General features: G+C 37.9%; 2 protein-coding genes across 2 annotated transcripts in view; one reads left to right on the top strand and one right to left on the bottom strand.

Moving 5' to 3' along the window:
* The window catches only part of LOC123379994 (sperm-associated acrosin inhibitor-like), a 114104-nt gene that overhangs the window by 60217 nt on the left and 31680 nt on the right, over nucleotides 1-22207 (bottom strand). The window lies entirely within an intron of this gene.
* Nucleotides 8653-13357, top strand: LOC101087814 (serine protease inhibitor Kazal-type 9). The gene is made up of 4 exons (XM_003981414.6): nucleotides 8653-8800; nucleotides 9563-9591; nucleotides 11584-11711; nucleotides 13183-13357. The coding sequence occupies exons 1-4, from the start codon at nucleotides 8746-8748 to the stop codon at nucleotides 13226-13228; spliced, it is 258 nt and encodes an 85-aa protein (XP_003981463.1). The 5' UTR covers nucleotides 8653-8745; the 3' UTR covers nucleotides 13229-13357.

Raw genomic sequence — 22207 nt, 5'->3', positions numbered from 1 at the left:
AAAGACCAAGGCATGGGCATACCCCTACCCCGTGAGCTCGTCTTCACCCTGGTGTATGGTACAGATAGAAAAACCTATGACAATCCCTGCCAACTGTGCGTGAAGGTCAGGGAAACATATCAACAAAACCATGATACAAAACGTGGGCAAATACACACCTACACGAGAATTCCTGATCATCAAGGATGAAAGAGAGCCAGTCAACCGCCTCATTTTATGGATGGAAACTCTGAATTCCCAAAATTGGGAATGTCTCATTATTCACATGGAAGACGAGGACAAGAACCCAGATTTGCTGCACCTAATCCAGGGCCCGAATAGTGTTTCCAGAATTTCATCCATTATACCTCAATACTCTTGAGAATCAAATTCCTTCTACCATGAAATGACCCAATGTATAATAACATCTATAAAGCACTTAGAGTTCACAAAATACTTTCATATTTTCTGTCTCGTTTAATCCCCACATAACATCACAAGGTAAACGTTATCAGCCAAACTTTTCAGGTGATATAAAAGAAGCCCCCAAAGTAAAATGATGGGCAGAATTGCAAAACTGGGAATGGTGGATGGTTCTGCTTGCTCAGGGTCTAACTAGCATCTGTTCTACACACCACACTGCATAAAGAAAGTTAGGAAACATCTCACTTTATTGCAGACCTGAGCCGCATTAGTTCTTCAGTCTATACTGCATCCAAAGCAGATGCTAACCATTGATGACACTGCCCCCTTTTCTGCCAACATTCACCAAAACTTACCTCCTAAAAGGAGGTTTCTGATCTTTCTTAATTTGAAGTCTAGGTTTGGCCTACAATTGATACGTCTGTAAAATCCTTTTAATATTTATAAATGATGTTTAAAAACAGTTATTGCTCTTCAAATTTTAGAATCAATCTATGGTTAACCGGTAGTAGAATGAATTACAGTATACAGAACGGAATAAATATATTTTTAATGTATGAAATGTAAAAATTAACATAGAGGTGACAAATCTTTAGAGAAAAAAGTTGGCTGGGGGAAGTGTGTGGAGGCAAGTAATTTTCTTGCAGAATTATGAGATGCTATCTAAGATGCTATCTAAGGATGAGAATAATAGAAAGTGACTAAAATATATTACTTAAAGTTATAAAGGTAATATGAAGACTGAAAAGTCGTGATATACTCATCAAAAATTGGGAAGAGCTAAAAGTCATGACATAGTCATCAAAAATTGGGAAGAACTAAAGATGGGAAGGTAATGTAAATTAACAATTTTTCCTTCATAGATGGGGGTCAATAAGTAACTCTTTTTAGTTAATAAATCAAGAAACAGGGTTACAAGTATACTATTGAGAATTATTATGGTAGCAACCTTAGAATAGAAATGGTTAAAATTATCTCCCACTGAAGTGTGATATTGGCAATGAAGACTTTGGTTTTCATCGTAAGCTAGTTAACGTCAATGGACTAAATATATATATATCTTACTATCACATATGTAATTAATTTCCTTTCTTTCCCTTTTTCCCTGCCAGGGAAAGTAAATCTTTGCCACAGGGAAGCTGATAACCATAAATGCAAATGTAAAGGAGGTTTATTTTTAAATTTCTACCTCTCCAAGTTTAGACCTGGAAGAGAAAATGATTTTATTCAGTTTTACTTGCTTCTCTGTGTACTCATCAGCATTTGCATCACTGAGGTCTTTGGCGTTCTCATCCTCTCTGTCTTCATTATACAACTTCACCAAACAGCTCAGGAGAACACAACAAAACTTGGGACAGGAGACTTATGTGTTTATGCGAACCTGAACTTTCACTGGTGTGTGTGGCTGTGGGTTGGTCATTCATGTGTGTGATAGCACTTTCCTTACTGACAAAATCAAGAGAATAATAATCCCTAATTTAACCTGTATATTGTGACAGTCAGATGACATACGCATGCAAACACGCTTTGTAAACTGAAAAGTCCTACAGAAATGAAAGGGTTGATTACGACCTGTATGCCTTCCTTCTCCATCATTTACCCAGGCCCAAAACACAGACCACATTCTTGGAAATGTGTTTGGCATGTTGGAAGTAAAGGCCCATGATCAGCAAACGTTCTGGGTTGTTTTTTTTCTTGGTTTGAGATAAATGGGAACGTTTCAGTTCCGTAGAAATTGATACTAGAAAGTGAAAAGGCAAATGTACAATGTGAACATATAAGACTACATGAATTTATGTATATAGTTTGCTCCATTGGATATGGCCTCACTTTATAGTGTAAGACTGTGATGAAAAATGAGATATTCGAATAATCTCAAGGATCTCATCACAAAATATTTACTAATTTTGAAAGGAAAAAGAGTAACCATAGAGTGGAGAAACCTGGAAGACACTAACCTGCACAAGTGATCGAACTTAGCATCGTTAGTGATGGGGCAACATCACGTAAACTATCTCAAAGTATACAGTGCAAATAATATAGAGTAACTTCCGTATTTCCCTGCCAAAAATGCACAACTTGAACATAGCCCCTAGGAAATGTCAGACAAACTCAAATTCAGAAACCTGCTGCAAAATAACTCATCTACAACTTTCAAAAACCAAGAACAGGCCTTTTAAATATTCTTCATTGAAAGAGACTAAAGAACATGATAATTCATGATCCTGAATGCATCTTTTATCATTGTTGTTGAGAGTCCACATAAAAAAATTCATGTTTTTACTTTTTTTAATTTTTAAAATTTAAGTATAATTAATATGCAGCATTCTATTAGTTATAAACACCTCATTTTTCAAGTGTATAACTCAGTGGTTTCTAGTCTACTCACAAAATTGTGCAACCATCACCACCATCCGATTGCAATACCTTCCATCACTCCAAAAAGAAACTCCAAGCCCACTGGCAGCCACTCTCATTCCCCCATCTTTCCAGCCCCTGGCAACCATGAATCTAATTCTTGTCTATGAATTTACCACTCTGGACATCATACATAAACAGAGTCATATTATATAGTGTCTAACTTCCTTCACTTAGCATAAGATTTTCACGATTAATCCATGTGGTAACAGGTGTCAGTACTTTATTCCTTTTTGTAGCGGAATAATATTCCATTCTATGGCTAAACTACATTCAACATTTATCAATCAGTGGATACTTGGATTGTTTCCAGTTTTGAGCCATTATGAATAAAGCTACCATGAACATTCACATCCAAGATTTTGTTTTGTTTCGTTTTCAATTCTCTTGGGTAAATACCAGAAGTAGAATTTCTAGGCCATAGGGTAACTCTACATTTAACTTTTTGAGGACCTAACAAACTCTTTTCCAAAACAGCTGCTATGACATTTGCCATTCCCACCAGCAATGTATAAGGGTTCCAATTTCTTTACATCTTAAACATCTTGTCTTTTTTTTTTTTTAGACATTCTAATGGATGTGAAATTGTACTCATTTTGGCTTTGATTTGCATTTCCCTGCCTTTATTGGCCATTTGTATATCTTCTTTGGAAAAATGTTTATTCAAAATCCTTTGCTCATTTTTTAACTGGGTTATTTGTCTGGTATTGTTGAGCTGTATATATTCTGTTTATATATTCTGAATACTAGTCCTTTATGAGAACTATGATTTGCAAATATTTTCTCATTCTTTGGGCTGTCTAATGAAGAACAAAAGTTTTTAATTTTGATAAAATCAACTTATTTATTTTCCCTTTTTTTTATTGTTTTTAGTAGCATATCTAAGAAGCCATTGCCCATTAAAAGGTCACAAAGATTCATGCCTATGTTTTCTTCTAAGACTTCAAAAGTTATCATTCTTACATTTAGTCTTTGATCCATTTTGTGTTAATTTCTGTTATACTTTTTTATACAAGATGAAGTAAGTGTCCAACCTTAGTGTCCCAGCATGAATTTTTGAAGACTATTCTTTCTCCAGTAAGTTGTCTTGGCAATTTGCCTTTGTCAAAAATCAACCGACCATAAATAAAAAAAGTTTATTTTTGGATCTTCAATTGTTATACACTGTCTTGACTACTATAACTTTGTAGTAAATTTTAAAATTGAGAAGTGTGCGTCCTCCAGCCTTCTTCATTTTTAAGATTGTTTTGGCTATACTAGGTAACTTGTATTTCCATACGAATTTTAGGATGGACTTATTCATTTTTCCAAAAAGGGCAGCTAAGACTTTGGTAGAGACCACTGCCATCATAACAATATTAAATCAGGTTGGGTTGGATCGGTCTGTTATAAAGGCATTGTTGACACAAATGACAAAATTTGAATGGAGTCTTGAGGTAAAGAAGTTCCTTGTTTTAGTTTTGCAACAATTATTTCAAAACAAAGAGTTAAAATTTAAAAATGTGTTCTTCCTAATTGTTATGCAAAGCAGATACCAGTAACCTGATAAACCTGTTCCTCTGAGAATGCAAAGTACAGGCACAGAAGTGACTTCCTAACGTGAAATAGCAAGAGAATATGGGAAGGATATGCTACACTGGGCTGAATTCTTAAGTAAATTCTCAAATAAACCTTAAGGCTCTCCCCCTCTCCCACCCCCAATACATACTGAAAATAGTTCAGAATTCCTTGGGGCAGGGGGGTGGGGGGGGGGAACTCAACTTCATAGTGACATTTTAGGCTTTTTTTCTATTCCACTATAACTCAGTGCTGCCTAAACAGTCTTGCTTATTAGAAGGAAAGTACTACCATTGTGTTGAAAGACATTTCTGAAAAGCTCAGGTGACTTAGTGTCAAAGCTTTCCTGATTCCCAGATCCTGCAACATTTCTCCTCCAGAGGTGACCACTTAACCCGTGCATGTGTACACATCAACAGGTCCTAAACTCTGGCCAGTCCTCCCCAGAAGCAGAAGAGGTTTAAGCAATTATAATCCCACCCAGCCCAGCCTTCCGACACCCTCCACAGAGTCACCTCTATATTAGTTCTCCTCTAATTTGGGGTCTAAAATCTTGAGATTCAAGTCTCTTCTTGGGTTTCAATTTAGATGACTGCCTTATTCCCTAAACTAGAGATTCTCTCGTTATGGCCCTGTAACTGTATGTGAACTTGTTCCTTCTAGATCATCCTCTTTCCCTTCTCTTCTCCCTTCTGCATTCACACTCTTATAACCAAAGCCAAGTATCAGGCTCTGATCTAGACAAACTCTCCCTCAAATAGTACTTGCCTCACTAAACCCCTATCCCACCTTCTGGAGCCTGAGGGTGGAATTTGGGAACTTCTCACCTAGACCAGGGATCTTTAAATTATCCTGTGGAGCCCTAGGGTCTCCATTAGAGTGACTGGAGGGCCACTATAGGAAGATGGGGATTAGGAAACCAAGCTGCCACAGTCCTTCTTTAAGTAACAGAGAGCCTCTGTGATCTGTTTAGTGTATCATTCTTCCATATAATATTTTCCAGTTCCACTATGCACTCTTGTGACCTTGGGCAAGTTATTTATGTTCTCTGTGTTTCACTTCTTTTATTTGTAAAGTCTTGATAATAGTAGTGTTTATCTCATATAGTTTTAAATTTTAAATAGGTTAATATTCATACAACAATTGCAAAAACTACCTGACACATACTTAGTGCTCAGTAAATATTATTACTGTCATTGCTATTGTCATTAAACAAAGTATTTTGCCATTAAAAAAGACAAGTTCAAAAATGTGGATAGAGGTCATTCTCACATTCAATAAAGGAATTACCTCTACAGGGTCCCTGACAAGTATTCACTTGACTTCCAATGAGACGATTAAAATGATAAGATCCTCATTACCTGCAGTCATTATCAAACATTGCTGATCATCACAAAGTTTCTTTTGCTATCAGTGCCAATATCTATTATTTCCAGTAAGGCCACAAAGATACATCATCTGCATATTTTAAGACAGTTCCTAAGTGCTTCCTGATCTTTTCTTCAGACCACTGTCACTGTTACTGTCTTCGCTATCTTGATCATCATCATCAAATACCAAAATCTGTTAAGAGCTTACTTTGTGCCAGACCCTGGATAAGCACTTACATATACATCTCATTTGAAACTTACAACAAGCTTATGATAATGGTGTCATTAACTTTATTTTGTAAGCTTGTTAAAGAAAAATTATTTGGCACTTATTAAAATGGGAGGGAAGGTGCCATTCAAGGTATAGTCTTGAATGCTCCTATTGCAATAAGAGAGAGAGAGATAGTGCTCAACTCCGAATATAATAAGTGGGGATTTATAGCCAAGGAGCAAGTTGAGGGAGTCAGTAGATGGAAAATTACTAACATTAGTTATCAAGGACAGGGAGGATTCTTGCTAAAGGGTGGCCAAGAATTTATATATCAAAAGTGGGGAAAAGAACTTGATCAGATATCAAGAGTGATCAGATATCAAGGGTAGAGCAATGACTAAGCAGGATTCTATGCTAATACAGAAAGGGGAAGGCAAAAGGCATGAGATGGAGGTGAGGTGGGGAGCAAGGTTAAGGCCTAGTCAAGAAAAGGACTCAGAGGAGCCTAACTAAAGTTTAGTCAAGAAGAGAGTCCTTGTTAAGCTATAATGAAGACAGTGGGAAAGTTTCTCATTATTCATGCTATACCCAAGTTGAAATATACCCATTTCTTTTTTTGTTGTTTTGTTTTTATTTTTATTTAAATCCAAGTTAGTTAACATACAGTGTAATAATGGTTTTAGGAGTAGAATTTAGTGATTCATCACTTACATATAACACCCAGTGCTCATTTCAACATGTGCCCTTCTTAACGCCCATCACCCTTTTAGCCCATCCCCCCACCCAACACCCCTCTCACAACCCTCTATTCTCTGTATATAAGCGTCTCTTATGGTTTGCCTCCTTCTCTATTTTTCTTATTTTTCCTTTCCTTCCCCTATGTTCATCTGTTTTGTTTCTTAAATTCCACATGTGAGTGAAATCATATGGTATTTCTCTTTCTCTAACTGACTTATTTCACTTAGCATACTACATTCTAGTTCTATCCATTATGTTGCAAATGGCAAGATTTCATTCTTTTTGAATACCAAGTAATATTCCAGTGTGTGTGTGTGTGTGTGTGTGTGTGTGTGTGTGTGTGTGTGTGTGTGTGTATACCACATCTTTATACATTTGTCAGTTGATGGACATTTGGGCTCTTTAATTTGTAATATAGTTTCTAAGAGTAAATGCTCATTAATGTTTACTGAATGATTAAATGAACATTAAGAAACTAAAGTTATTAGGAGATAAAGAACTGGCCCAAGGTCATGTAGGGAATGGTAAAGCTGGCAATGAATTTAGCTCTGCAAGACTCTTAGAGTTTCAACTCTCAGTAGTATTAAGATGTCTGACCCCCCAGACCGGCATAGGTTCCAGCTGTCTTTATCCTTTTGAAGGGAAGCAACTGTGAATTTCAGTCTCTCAGTCTTTGACACCACTTCCATTGGTGGTATAAACAGTGTCTTACAACTGTCTACCAAAACTGCAAGAGCTGCTTGCAAGGTCTTCTCATAGAGTTGCTCTATTTGAAAATTGGCACATTTCAAAATAAGTGTCCTTGTAGCCTTCATCAAAGATTTCAAATGACAAATAGTTTGATAAAGCACAATTAAATGTATTTAAACCACGACCAAATGATTGGTGGCTTGTCTATTAAAAATTATTGTATTAGTGTAAGATGTCACTGGACTGGTATGTACCTACAGCCCATGGGAAAGTCAACATCTCATTCTTTTTTTGAGAGAGAGAAAGAGAGAGGGTACTCACTCATGAGCAGGAGATGGGAGAGGGAAAGAGAGAATCTTAAGCAGGTTCATATCCAGTGCAGAGCCCAACATGGGGCTCAATCTCATGACCATTGAAATCATGACCTGAACTGAAATCAAGAGTCTGACATTTAATTGACTGAGCCATCCGGGCACCCCAACATCTCATTCTTGAACTTTGAGCCTGTGCTTCAGGAACAGTCAAGCCACTGCAGCCAATAAATCCATTATTGGTTAAGATGGTCACATAGCTCTTTATTATTGCCTTTGAGGAATCCCTTCTTCCAAGGTTCCTTGATAAGGAAATTCCACCAGAGATCTGGCATTAAATGAGGAGTGACTATTCAACAAGTCCACCCATTTTACCATCTCCTCAAATTTAGAATCTTGGAGAAATCATCCCCCTGCTAAGAGCATAAATCATTGCTTGTTACTGCTGAATAAAGACTTGGGTGTTGATACCTTTCCTCTGTGCCCAGTCTAGAGTCTCAACGGGCAATATTTCCCATTTGGTGCTGGGGAATATAGGAGGAAAGAGGGGAAACTGGGAAAGTGTCAAAAGAGGGGAAACACAGAAAGCTGCCATGCTGGTGAGTGTTCCTGGAAAAGTAGTGCAACCAAGAATATGTAGTAAACTGGGTGAAATGACTTAACTTCTTTCTGACTTCACTTTCTCATCTGTAAAACAAAGAAAATTGTAGTAACTGACAGATTTGTTATGAAGATCCAATCATATAACAGCTGTGAAAGCACTCCATCTTTCAAGTATGTAAAGAAACAAAGAAATAACAGTTTTATTGGGTTCTATGGTCTATTAAAATGAGCAAACATGAGCAACCATCTGATTTCACAATAAAAGAATTCCCATACTAGCATATGTCTCTGACCTCCTCCCAGGATTCTGTTTCTGGAAATAGTTACTTCACAATTGAGGCAGGAACTCTTGTCAATATATAAGGTAGAACCCAAGTGGGCAGAGCAGACGGCAGAAAGTTACTTGTTTTGCCTCCCTCTGACTGCCCTTGGCCACTTCAGCAGCATGAAAGCAACAGCCTTTGCCCTGCTCTTGGCTTTGGCTTTGACATCCATCTTCAGTGAGTATCTCCCTTATTATACCCACCCTTCCCCGATACTAATAGCTCACGTTGTCTTCTGCTCACAGAATTCTGGGATAAACACAGATACATAGATAATAAGGCAGGTTTTTTGAAATGCATTATTTTGTCTCTACCAATAAATCACTAAATGATACTATCTCTGGGGCTGAGATACTATCGATTCTGGGGCTAAATGGTTAGCTGAGACCAAAGTCTCATCCATATAAATATTTTGTGTAACTTCTTTGGTAAGTGTACATCCAGACTTTGCTTTGACTTGATATCACCATTTATGGGGATGTCATTTCTTCATAAAACAGTCTCATCCATTGTTTGGCAACATGAACTATTATTATTTTTCATTGAGTTGAACTTTGCCTCCCTAGAATTTTCAACTGCCACGTATTCCTGCTACATAACAGCAGACATTCCCTAAATATAAAACCACTTCTCTGGTGTTTTTTTTTTTTTTCCAATATTTCCTAAACTCTGATTATGAGGTAGGAAAGAACTTCTCAGTATTATAGTAGTTTCTCTTCGTTATTATAGTAGTTGGCTATGCTCTAATCCCACTCCAAAAGAAGAAAAAAAAATATGTGCTAAGCTTCAACCTTTGATATTATATTGATACACAGCTCTGAAGAGACTCATATTTTTGACAGTCTGAGAGCTGAAACATAAATAAAAGATCATTTTTCTACTAAGATGAGGTTCTTCCAGAGTTTAATTTAGTTTCTCTTGTCTTTGTTTTTCTTACAGATGTAGAATGTGCCACAGGCCCTCAACAGGTCAGTACATCCATCTTGATATAAAGGTCCTACTTCTAGGTAATTTTAAAGCCAGTATCAATAAGGAAACATTTGCTACTATACATTAATTAAATTGCTACATGTTTGAAGAAGTTTTTAAGTATCAAGACTGGTTTTATTTAAAAAACTATTAAGAGACCTTTCTGAACGGGACATAAAAGAACAAAGTGGTTAGATACCTAGCATTCGAGTTATAAAGTCCTGAGTTTGTATTCTAGCTCCCTGATTGTGTGGCCATGGGCAATAATACTGGGTTCATAAGCTTATTGTGAGACTTAAAGCCACAACGCTTGAAGAGAGGTGAGCGTAAGCACCTGGCACGTAGTAAAGCTCAATAAGGACAAGTCATGATTGTTGTAATTGTTAAGTGGGTCAGACACATCTTTGTTCTTTATCTTAGAGAATGAAGATTTTAATTGAACCTTCCCTTTATGACTCATATTAAGTAATAACTATTGTTGAGAAATTCTAGCTGTGGTGGTAAAAACTTTAAACCAGGAGTCAAGCATTTTGGGTTCTAGACCAAGCTCCATGACTTTTCAGCTGTGTGATTCTGGGGCCCAGGCAGCTCCTGTCATCTCTTTGAATCTTTTGTTTTACCTATTAAAGAGAATAATAGGATTGTCTATTCTATTCTCATGATTTACTGGTTGCTTGAGAATGAAAAAGATTCATGAAGAGGAAGCCTTGGGAGTCTCCTTGTACATATCACATTGAGTCCTGGTACTGGGGTTTGAGCAGGCAAGAAGTGAAGTCAGGCTGAAATATACTCACCAGGGGGCCCTGTAATTTCCATTCTCCACCATACTCCACTAGGCCCTGCGGTCCTTCTGCCATTTTGTCACGCATACTAATCTCTGTATTGCCAGCTCTCAGCTCAGCCCTAAAACTTAGAAGGTGCATGGTGTAAAGCAACCAAAGGAATGAAATGATTAATTAACGGAACATAGCTGAAGGGGAAGATGAATTTAACTTGAAGTTTGACCATATTTCATGCTATCCAAGTGGAGATAATCAAATCGTAAAATCTTACATGTGGAATTCAGAGTCAGAAAAACTGGAAAGGTAGAGTCTTCTGAATAGAGCTGGAGTTTGTGTAGGCCAAGGGATAAAGATAATAGCTATTATTTACTCAGCATTTTCCATGTCACAAAGTGCTAAGCATTTTACATGTATCTTCTTGCTTATATATATTTTTTGCTTTAACCTTACACTGTAGTTATTATTGTCCTCACTTTGCAGGTAAAGAAATCAAAGCTTAAAGAAGTAAAATGATTGTCCCAGGGTCATATCCCAGAGCACATCAGGATTTGAATCCTGATGTGTTTGACTTTTCCTGTTGACATTCTTCAGCTTGCTCATAGATGAAAAACCCAGAAAATTCTTTCTTGGTGATTGCATCCTTGCTCCTGCAGAGAGCTTCACACGCTGGTTTTGCTCCTGCATATAGAACAGTGGTTCTCAACTACAAGAGTAAAATACATGTGACTGTCTGTGTGCTGGTTAAGTGTATAACAAGTCATTTGTTACCAATAATGAATGGTAAAAGTCGCTAATGATGTGCTAGTTCTTAAAACTATAGTAGGTATCCCTATAATACATCTCACTCTTGCATTCAGATAGAATTTTTTAAGTGAAAGAGAGGAATAGCAGGATGTGTAGAACACTAACCCCATGGGAATGGTTACATCTGTGAATTGGCCGTGGATGTTTTTAAATTTAAATTTTTAATTTTTAAATAAATAGTGATTTGGTTACAAGCTGCCATAAAGAAGTTTATCACTCATGATTTTATATCTGATGTAAGAAATCTTCACACTTGATATATCTCAAAGGCATTTGAGGAGGAATAGGAAACAAATGACCATTAGACTAGGAAACAAATGATTGGGGAGCCCCCTAGGCTTGCTTGGGAAATCCTAAATCTTGGGAATAAAGATTCGGTTGAAGGCTTTTACTATGTATTTCCAGGTTGACTGCAGTAAATATGAGAAGTTCCCACGGAGAGAAGAGGGATTTTGTTATGAAATATATGCACCAATTTGTGGATCTGACGGCAAAACTTATGCCAATGATTGCTTCTTTTGTTCTGAAGTTCGGTAAATACTGAAATATTTTTCTTTTCTGTATTTAAGGTGTAATTGTGTGTTACGACAATTATATGTCCACTAGAGAAAGTGGTTTGGGGAATAATGAATATGTGAATATGATGAATATGTAAAATTTGGGGTCGCTAGTGTCACTGGATCTATACATATTCTGGCAGTAAGAGTAAAGCAAAGGGGCGCCTGGGTGGCTCAGTCGGTTAAACATCCGACTTCGGCTCAGGTCATGATCTCACGGTCCGTGAGTTTGAGCCCCTCGTCGGGCTCTGGGCTGATGGCTCAGAGCCTGGAGCCTGCTTCCGATTCTGTGTCTCCCTCTCTCTCTGCCCCTCCCCCATTTATGCTCTGTCTCTCTCTGTCTCAAAAATAAAACGTTAAAAAAAAAAAAGAGTAAAGCAAAGAATCCGAGAATCTTTGAGTTGGAAGGATACTGGAGGGGCGCCTCATTCAACTTCCACCTACTAATCTATTGCTTGAACTCCCTCTGCAAATAATTCACGTCATCTCAGAGTCTACGCTTGATTATTTCCAGGGACAAGGAACATCCCTCCTGTTAGGCATGCCAGTCCAGTCATATGTTAGAATGAACTAGATTTACTTGTTCAGCTTTAACCATTAAGTTTAGATACGTTAGAGCCCCCTAATTATTGGCACAAAAGGCGACAAATAACTAAAAATCCTGAAGAAATTGTTCTGTTTCAGAGGGTGACTTCTCAACAAAATATATTTTGCAGCTATAATAGAAATTGAATTTGAAAATCAAGTAGCCAAAATTAGCTTAAAGGTAACAAAGTAATCATCTGAAAGATGTGTTAGCGTCAGATCAAAAAATATAAGGGGTGCCTGGGTGGCTCAGTCAGTTAAGTGCCGACAGCTCAGAGCCTGGAGCCTGCTTTCGATCCTATGTGTCCACTTTCTGCCCCTTACCCCACTCACGCTCTGTCTCTGTCTCTCAAAAATAAAATAAACATTAAAAAAAAATTTTAATAGAAGATGGTGTATGATATACTAGAATGTATAGAAACATATAGATCCTTTTAAGTATTTTCAAAACATACATGAGTGAAAACAAACACCTAATATATATATGGCATACTGTCCTGGTTTTTTTCTTATCAGAAAAAATAGTTTTATGAAAAGTTACATTTGATGGAAAGTGCAAAATGTGACTTTAAGACAAAATCATTTATGGAAAAAGGGTTTCTAAGCGAGTCTCCTTTTATTAGAAATTCATGAAATATGTTTTCAGGGATATAAACTGTGACATATTTTGAGCATCATCCTCACATAACCAGCACCAGTTGCTCAAGTATTTCTAAATTACAGTCACCCACCCCCTTTTAAAAACACCAATAAGTGGAGAGACTTGGGTACATTACTGGGGGGGTTCATTAGCGAAGTTTGGATGCTAATAAAACGTCTACGGCCTCAGCAATTTTAATCTGTTGCTATTTTCTCTCCACAGGAAAACTAACAACAAACTGAAATTTGTACATTTTGGAAAGTGTTGAATCTATCTTCTGATTCCAAGGCACATGAAACATATTTCTTCTCCCATATAACCTATGCCATACTGCCTAATCTTGTCACCAGTGTGTCTTGATTTCTTTGCGAAATAAAGTAGACATATGGGAAATAAATGTAGGTCTGACATTTTTTGTTCAGGAGTTGAATCTTCCAGATTTGTTTTACTTTTGATGATGTCTCATAGACCATCTTAGGGCCACATCTTGGGAGAAAAGGGTTAATTAAGAACAGTAGTGGGGCTTCTGGGTGGCTCAGTCGATTAAGTGTCCAATTTCAACTTCTGCTCAGGTCATGATCTCATGGTTTGTGAGTTCGAGCCCTACATAAGGCTCTCTGCTGACTGCACAGAGCCTGCTTTGGATCCTCTGTACCCCTACATCCAACCCTCCCCCTCTCACGCTCTCTCTCTCAAAAATAAATAAATATTAAAAAAAAAAAAAAAAAAGAACAGTGGTGGGAATCAGAAAAGCAAAGAAACTGAAGCAGATGCTTCTTCTTGCCCAAGCTAGAAAAACACCCAGTGGATAACTTAGTTCTTGTGTATTCCTAAAACATGAACAGAAAAAGAGGGGGAGCCTTCAAGCACAAGAATCAGGAAATACTGTTTTGCTAGATAGTTCTTGTTTAAGACATTGAAAGCTGTCCTGGATTGAGACTGCTGTCTAACTATTTCCTACCAGAAGACATGTCTGTAAAATGTGGCTGGTCAAACATGGCTGGTAAAGTTTTGCAAATTCCCATGAACTAGTTGATGTCTTCCATGGGTTTTCTCCCCGCTAAAGTGTGATCTCAGGTCTAGGACCCCAAGCTTATCTTACCCCACTATTACATTCTAAGTTCCAAAAATATTATTATATGTTCCAAAGATCATACTATCAGTTCCAAAGAACAGAGAGTATGCCTGTGCACATCTTGTAATCCATTTGTGCATCTATGCAATTAACACATATCTGTTAATGCCTACTTTGTGACAATTTCTATGAATTATATGGGAACCAAAGGCAAAAGAAAAAAAAATTAAATTTCCTTACTGCCTATGTCCATTGACAAGTCCTTGTAACAGGCAAAGTGACATTCCTCTAGGAGCTCAACTGCCTCAATGATGACACTTTGCTAAGGGCAAAAGGGAATCTTAGCTTAACATTATCCCGACCCCCCAGGATCCTACTTTAACATTGAAAAATTCCTTTGGAAACTTCCTTTATCTTTACCCCCCAAGATATATGTTGGCAATCATACTCCAAGCTTATCGCCACCTGATATACATATTAAGGGTCTCATGACTGAGTTTTTACTGAACAGTAATAAATGACCTTTTCCTAACTGCAGCTAGTCCCTCAAGGTCCTGGAACCTTTGTTTCCAAAATTCCTTAGAGACTTACACTATCCCTAACTTCCTCTAACCTGAAGGTATATAATCAGTCACTCTTCACAACCCCAGTGTAGCTCTTTCTGCCCATGGGTCCTTTAATAAAACTACCTTTTTGCACTGACGATGTCTTCAAGAATTCTTTCTTGGCTGTTTACTCCAAACTCCAACACTTCAAACCACATCACTACGTATTCTCTAAAAAGCTTCTCCTATGTATTCATTCATTCATGTAATCCTCCCAGATTATCATACATCATACTGTATTCTCATTAATTTGCAAGCATCTCTTTTGCTACATTGTGAGCTCATAGCTGACATGCTGGGGGTGTTTGGTTAATGCTTAATAAACGAGCTGAATTAAATGAAAATGAACTGAATTTGACTTCTATCAACAAGTAAGCAAGGAAACCATGTTGTCTTACCCCAGATAAGCCTGAAGTCGGGTGTCACTCCCTGATCCAACTCTGGCACTAGAATGTGTATGGCAACTGTTTGCATTCTTCACTAACCCAAACTCTGAATGCTTTTCCAAGTTCCCATGAAAAGGATCCAGACACACAAATAATAGAGAGCAATGATTGCTTTTTCAGAGGTTGTGGGGGAGTGACTTACATGGCAGATACCTTGCTTACCTACAGCTGGAAACTCCCCACCACTTTCCTTTCCTCTACAGTCATCTCCTGCAACACTACTGTAAGTGCTTGTCGTTTGTAGCATGAAAAGAAAATTGCTGTAAAATTTTAAAGATGCACAAATAAAATAAAATAAAATAAAACAAAATAAAATAAGAAATGGAATAAAATAAAATAAAAAATAAAATAAAATAAAATAAAACAAAATAAAATAAAATAAAAACAAATATGTGACCAAAACCTGTTCTAGAACTGAGGCCTACTCACATTCTAAGAAATCTCACCCTGTTTCATTTTAAATTCTCCATACTTCAGCAATGTAGGCATTACTATAGCCAATATACCCAGTCCTTCTGGGACAGGTCACTCCTGTCTCTCTGAGAGAACAAAGGTAAGCTGAGGCATTGACTTTGCAATTTTAATTAATAATAATAGTACAGATCAAGGAAGTGGAAGCCAGACCAATAAAAACGTTCCTTTAACAAAACACATCCACATGGACACATGCTGAAAACTTTTCAGAATTTCTTAAGGAACTCTGAGTCAATATAAAGTTAAGCTTTTTGTGAATACCTGTTTCAACACTGGAAGAGAACTACCGAAGTTGTGAAAGATGCCTCTAGAGAGCTCAGGAAACTATCCGATCGTTCCAGTTGCCAGACTCCCAGGCGCTGATTTCCTGGGATGTGAGCCATTTAATGCTTAAAAATAGGCTCTGTGGCCCAGCCCAGCCCTGGGTGACTGACTCATCAAAGAATAAGACTGGCTTCTGGGTTTCATTCTTCTTGTACCTCATTGTTCCTGAATCTCGTTCCACAAGCCCAAGATCCCTGTTCTGACCAAGGCAGCTTCTCCAGCCTGAGGCCCCCACCCTGTCACCTGCCCAGTAGCCCAACCCTCTGGTCTTGCCCTAGTGGGGTATGCTCTTTGCTGCTCTCCTCCTCTCAACCCTACCTGTTCCAGAAATGGAGCCCAGTGGCAGACACCCAACAATATTGGTGGACATCTGTGTGGGTCATATAGCTGGTTGCCCTCGGTTTGGGCTGTCTGGGCTTCAGTTCTTCCATGTTTATCTATGAGGTCCATGGATTGCCTGAACCACCATCTGTTTGCTGCCACGCTCTTGAGACATGAACATGTCCTCTGTGTCAGCTGAAATTGTTTGTGCAGCCTTCGTAATATAATGGCTAAGATAGCGATCATTTGGCAATATGTATATTATCAAATCTTTATGTTGTATATCTGAAATTAATGTCATATGTCAATTATATCTCAAATTCTTTAAATTCCAAAAACTGAAGGCAAAAAAACCCTAAAGAAATTTTAAAATGAGAGAGATGTGGGGCTTTGGGGATAGAGAGTCCTGGGATTAAACCTAGTTTTGCAGCTTCTGAGTAAACTTGAGTTACGGGTTGAGCCCGAGTTTCGGTTCTGACATTGCAAAATGGGGGCAGCAACAGTTCCTAATGGAATGGCCTGAGTCTACGTATACATCCGGTACACAATGCTGTGCCTGGCACATAATTAGCAAACAGTAAATGAATGATTGGAAAAACAATAACAACAAAAGTCTGTGGTCATTCTAACTTTGTTCCCTAAGCACAATGGGTAGTTCTATTTTAGGTTCTAGCTTCTCATTGTCTTCTCCCCAATTCCACCCTAGCACTAGCCCACCCCTGCCTGACCCCTGTCTGACCCAGTCCTGTGAGAGCATTATAAATCTCCTGTTAGAGCAGACCATCACTTTTACAGCCACAGAAGGCAGCAGAGTGGCTTGATCACAATGCAAATATGTTCCCATCAGGGACCCTGGAAAGAGTTTTTTGAAGGTATGCTCATTTTAGGATTAAAAAAAAAAGAAAGAAAGAAGAAAAGAAAGGAGGAAAAAAAAGAAAAAAATATATGTCTTCTGGTTTGGAGCCCCCTGAGAGCAAAGAATTGGGTCCTGGTTATCCTTGTGTCTAAAATGGATATCTGGGTTTTTTCAATTAAGTTTTTTTTAAATTTTAATTCCAGTAGAGTTAGCATACAGTGTTAGTTTCAGGTGTACAATATAGTGATTCAACAATACTACACATCATTCCGTGGTCATCGTGGTAAGGGCCCTTTTAATCCCCTTCACCTATTTCACCCAAAACCCCACCCACCTCCCTTCTGGTAACCACCAGTTTGTTCTCTATTGTTAAGAGTCTGGTTCTTGGTTTCTCTCCCTTTACCTTTGCTTGTTTGTTTTGTTTCTTAAATTCCATTTATGAGCGAAATCACACGGTATTTGTCTTTCTCTCACTGAGTCATTTCACCTAGCATTATACTCCTTACCTCCATCCATGTCGTTGCAAATGGCAAGATTCCATTCTTTAAAAAGAACAATATTGATATCTATTTCTTTGTTTCTCCACTGCTTGACATATAGTGGGCGGCCTGATACGTATATGTAATTTTTAAACTGTGAGAGAAAAAAATAAAAACAAACTTAGGTTGCATATATTCAGGACCATGTATTCAACATCCTAATGGCACTAAGAGTCCCACACTAAATTCTAGATTGCCTGAAAATAACAAAAGAAAACAGTGTTATTTAGCAAAGGGCAGAGAATGGAAGAACAAATGTAATTCCTCCACAGCTGAAGAAATGTGTCTAGTGTGTGGTTGCATGAGGGTCTTTGCAGGAGGAGAGGAAAAAGGGGGTGCAGTAGGTGGGACCAGGCAGCCTAAGCTGCAGCAAAAAAAATGGGAGTTAGGGAAGAGGCACATAAAAGGTTTCAAAGACAGAGCTTGTGCTATTTCTTAAACTATCTGATAGACATATGAGCCTTTGTGTTGCTATTATTATTTAACTTGTACATGTGTATTATATATACTCTTTTGTATGTATGATAAACAAAATAGAGAAAAAATAAGAAGGTGGATAAGGAGAGAAGTAGTAGTTGTTCTCAGGTATAAACTGGCCATGAATTTGAGATTTGCTAAGTGAAAAGCATTAATGTAAATAAGTTTGCCTTTAGGGCATTCTCTTCCTTCTCCAATATCTATAGGTCACTTTGACACATTTTCCTCAAGGATGGAGACTTAACTCTTCTCCTAAAATAGCCCTAAACTGACCAGGAAACTAGCCCATATACAGGCCCAAATCATAGAGAAAGGGATGCAGGCTGGAGGGCATTTACTCAATTGTCCTGAGCATTTCCACTTTGTCATTAAAAGTTCCCATGAAGAACAAAGCACAGAATCAAGGGCATCTTGTGACAGAAACCATTGGTTAAAAGTGTCACATATTGAATGAGTGATTCAGATATTTCTGGACATCACAGGCCAATTACATTGCTTTTTAATGATTATTTATTGCAAAATAAAATAAGAATCACCATAGAAATCCAAAACAAAAACTGTCACCCACAATTTTCAGGAAACTTCTCGTTAGTTTATCCATTATCCATACACATTGATGCAGTTTCACATGTTGGCAGTAATGTCATAAACATAGTCTTGTGTTCCATTTTGCTCCATTATGCCATAAGAATATGTATTTTTTTCTTTTTTTCTTTCCTCCGTAATCTCTTGAAGTAACCAGCATACACAGCAAACTTTTTTAAAACAATTTTTTTAATGTTTATTTATTTTTGACAGAGAGAGAGAGAGAGAGACAGCATGAGCAGGAGAGGGGCAGAGAGAGAGGGAGACACAGAATCAGAAGCAGGCTCCAGGCTCTGAGCTGTCAGCACAGAGCCCAATGCGGGGCTCGAACCCACAGACCGCAAGATCATGACCTGAGCCGAAGTCGGATGCTCAACTGACTGAGCCACCCAGGTGCCCCTACACAGCAACCTTTAAACAAAAAGTCACTGTTGGAAGACTAACAGCATTGCCAATTTTGTTATATAAAAACTTTAATAAAAATCATAATCTACTTTCATAATTACTTCAGAACACGAAGCTGTTGTAACCATGTACGGTTTTTATTACTAAATAATTCTTATTTTTTCTTAAAAGTCTCATCTGAAGTAGGTAGTAGCATTTAAATGGTCTTTAAATTTTATTCTAAGGAACTCTGGGAAGTTCTCCGGGTTGCCTGAACAGCACGAAAGCAGGCACAACAAGTGAGAACCCTCTACTCCCTCTTCAATTCAGAGACATTTCTCTTTTATTTATTTCTTATTTGGGGCTACAGCAAGATTTTCTGGCTCCTTCACCAGATACCTGTTTGAACTTGGGCAAGTTTTGAATTTCTCTGGCTTATCTTCCCTTCCTCATTAGTTGCATTAGGATTCTGCTTACCCACTTCAAATTTTTGTAGGGATTCAAGGAATTCATGGACAATATATGCTTTCAATGTTCATGGTATGGTACATAATCATAACACATAATGAACTCAGTAAGAATTATTATTATAGTTAAAAAATATAAGACACTTATGGCTATAATCCTTACGCTCAATAGAGGAATTGCCTCTGCAGGATACCTAATGGGTATTCATGCTTCTTGGACCTATTGAGTGAGAAGGCCATCACTAATGGGAAACTTTATTAAAACCTCTTATTTTTATCAAGCTCAGATTTAGTCCCATACTATTTACCCCCTCATTTGTCCTAAATATATCCCTAGGAGCCACAGAGAAAAAGTGTAATTAAGAACCCTTTCAGTATTTTTAAGAGTTCTTTATACCTTCTGAGTTTACTAATATTAGTTGAAAAAAACCTTGGACCATGCCCTATACTAACTGCTTTACATCATGATCCGGTTTAATTCACAAAACAACCCTAGTAATAAATTTATGTGAATATAAATGAGGTGTTTATAGTATTTACCATGGTAAATCTAGCACCTAGTTTATTTCTAGAGTATTACAGGGAAAAAAAAGTAGTAAGTTAATGAATGAATCTGCTTTTTTCCCACTTAAGAAAAATGAAGTTTAATGAAGACAGATATGTGGTCCAACACTAGTAGGAAATGGCAGAGTTATGATTGATAAGAGCTCTGTTTGACCCTAGAGTTCAAATCCCTGGGCAATATCATAATCCCTGTCCCCAGACCAGTCCATCTGGAATAGATTCTGGCTGTTTTTATTCATTTACAGGAAGATAAATGTCAGTTGTCTGCTGCACTCTCTTTCCGGGCCAAGGGTACTATGTCCATTGGTGTTGTAGAGAATGCCGGCTAGCTCATGAACTCCAAAGGCAAGAGGAGCTGCCAGTGATCTTGTTACCATAGAATGGTTCTTTGAAGTTGTCATTTCGAATAGTCAAGAGTCCTTGAAGCAGTTAGCAAACAGCATAAATAAAGAATGGTTGGTTGAAAACTCCATTCAGGATAAGTAGGTTACTTCCTAATATTTGGCATAATAAGAAGTGCAAATGCTGCCCTTCCCTTGGACAATGGTGTGAAGTTGATGGCATCACTAGCTAAGTAGGCCTCTGATACTGACTGCAATGGAGGTCTCTAGTTCTTGATCCAGATAGCTCTACTTGGCCTCTAAACTATGTTTGGAGACAAAGCAATCGTGGCTAAAGCATCAGAGACAGCCCAGCTTCTGCACAAATGGATTCTTAAGATATACTCATGGATCCTCATTTTCAGTGTGAGGATGCTGGGGATCTTCTCCTTAGGAAACTTGAATAAGAAGCTTCCAACAGAGAACAGGTATATTCCCAATAGATATTCAGCTAACTCTCCCATTAGGTCGCCTTGTACCATAAAATTTGGGGCTCCCAAGAAAGCCATACATCACTGCAGAGTGTGGGTTTTTGCGTAAGCCTTGCTAACCAAGATCAGTGAATGGATTCTGCTCAGTCTGGAACCAGATCTGGCAAGCTTTCAGTTGATGAGAACCCTGGGTAAAGGGCTAAGACAGTTGGTGCTGATAGCCATACTGATCACTGCATCAGACTCACATGAAAATGCATTTTTTGCAAAAATGAGTCCTGATCCCAGGAACCTTTCTTTAAGACTTATTTTAAACATTTACTAGTTCTGAGATCTTGGACAAGTTACTACCTTTGCTAAGACCTACTATCCTCTCTATGAAGTAAAGAAGATGGAAATATCCATCTCAGACATATATGTGAACCAAATAATACATGTGAAAGCACTAGGAATTGTTGATGAACCACCCAAATGTAAATTAGCATTAACTTAGGTTTTATTAGTAATCCTTTCACAAGGAAACTTTTCCCATGATTCATTGAATGTTTTAAGCCTATTCTAGGGCACTGTTCTGGGAAGTAACATTTAACAGAGATGACACATCTGACGATATGATGCAAGTCTCAAATGGGCTAAGCTGGTAATAGCAGGTCACTTCTCAACTCCCACCTTACTGCTTTCAGCAGCATGAGAACAATAGCCCTTTATGGTCCTGGAAACTGTGCCCCAGGAAATTCTGAGAATTTTTCATCTTAAAGATAAACAAGTCTGTTTTTGTTTTAATGCATTTTTTACTCTTCATCGAGAAATCATTGACTCACATAATCTCAGAATTGGAGTGGCCATAAAGCTCACCTAACACAACTATAAGAAAGCTTCCTGTGAGATCTCTGACAAGTGATCACCATGTAGCTTCTGCTTTGATGCAAAACCTCTCTTGTCAAAATAGGGTCAATTCTCGACCTATTTGAGTCAATAGAATATTCTTACTTTGCTGGGTAGAAATCAGCACTGACTCAGCTTGTCACTTATGACTGACATAAGATTTAAAGAACGTAAAAAGATATCATTTATTTGCCCATTCCATATATATGGAGCGCTGAATATGGCCTGGCGTCATTTAATAAATAAATTCTCATTATTATGATCCCCTTCCTAGTCTCAGGTCCTTTTTATTGTACTCTATTCTTACTCCAGAAGAGCAGGTAGAGCATCACCTTTCTTGTTGAGTGAGTCTAAAGTGATCATTAGTTCAATTCAAAGCACTGATGGGAACCCCATGGCAGCTGGCACAGATGAAGAACCAAAGCAAAAATCAG

Source organism: Felis catus, chromosome A1, assembly GCF_018350175.1.
Source record: "Felis catus isolate Fca126 chromosome A1, F.catus_Fca126_mat1.0, whole genome shotgun sequence".
Taxonomy (NCBI): Eukaryota; Metazoa; Chordata; class Mammalia; order Carnivora; family Felidae; genus Felis; species Felis catus.
Note: the sequence above shows the minus strand (reverse complement) of the source record. Positions and strands in the feature narration are given on the sequence as shown.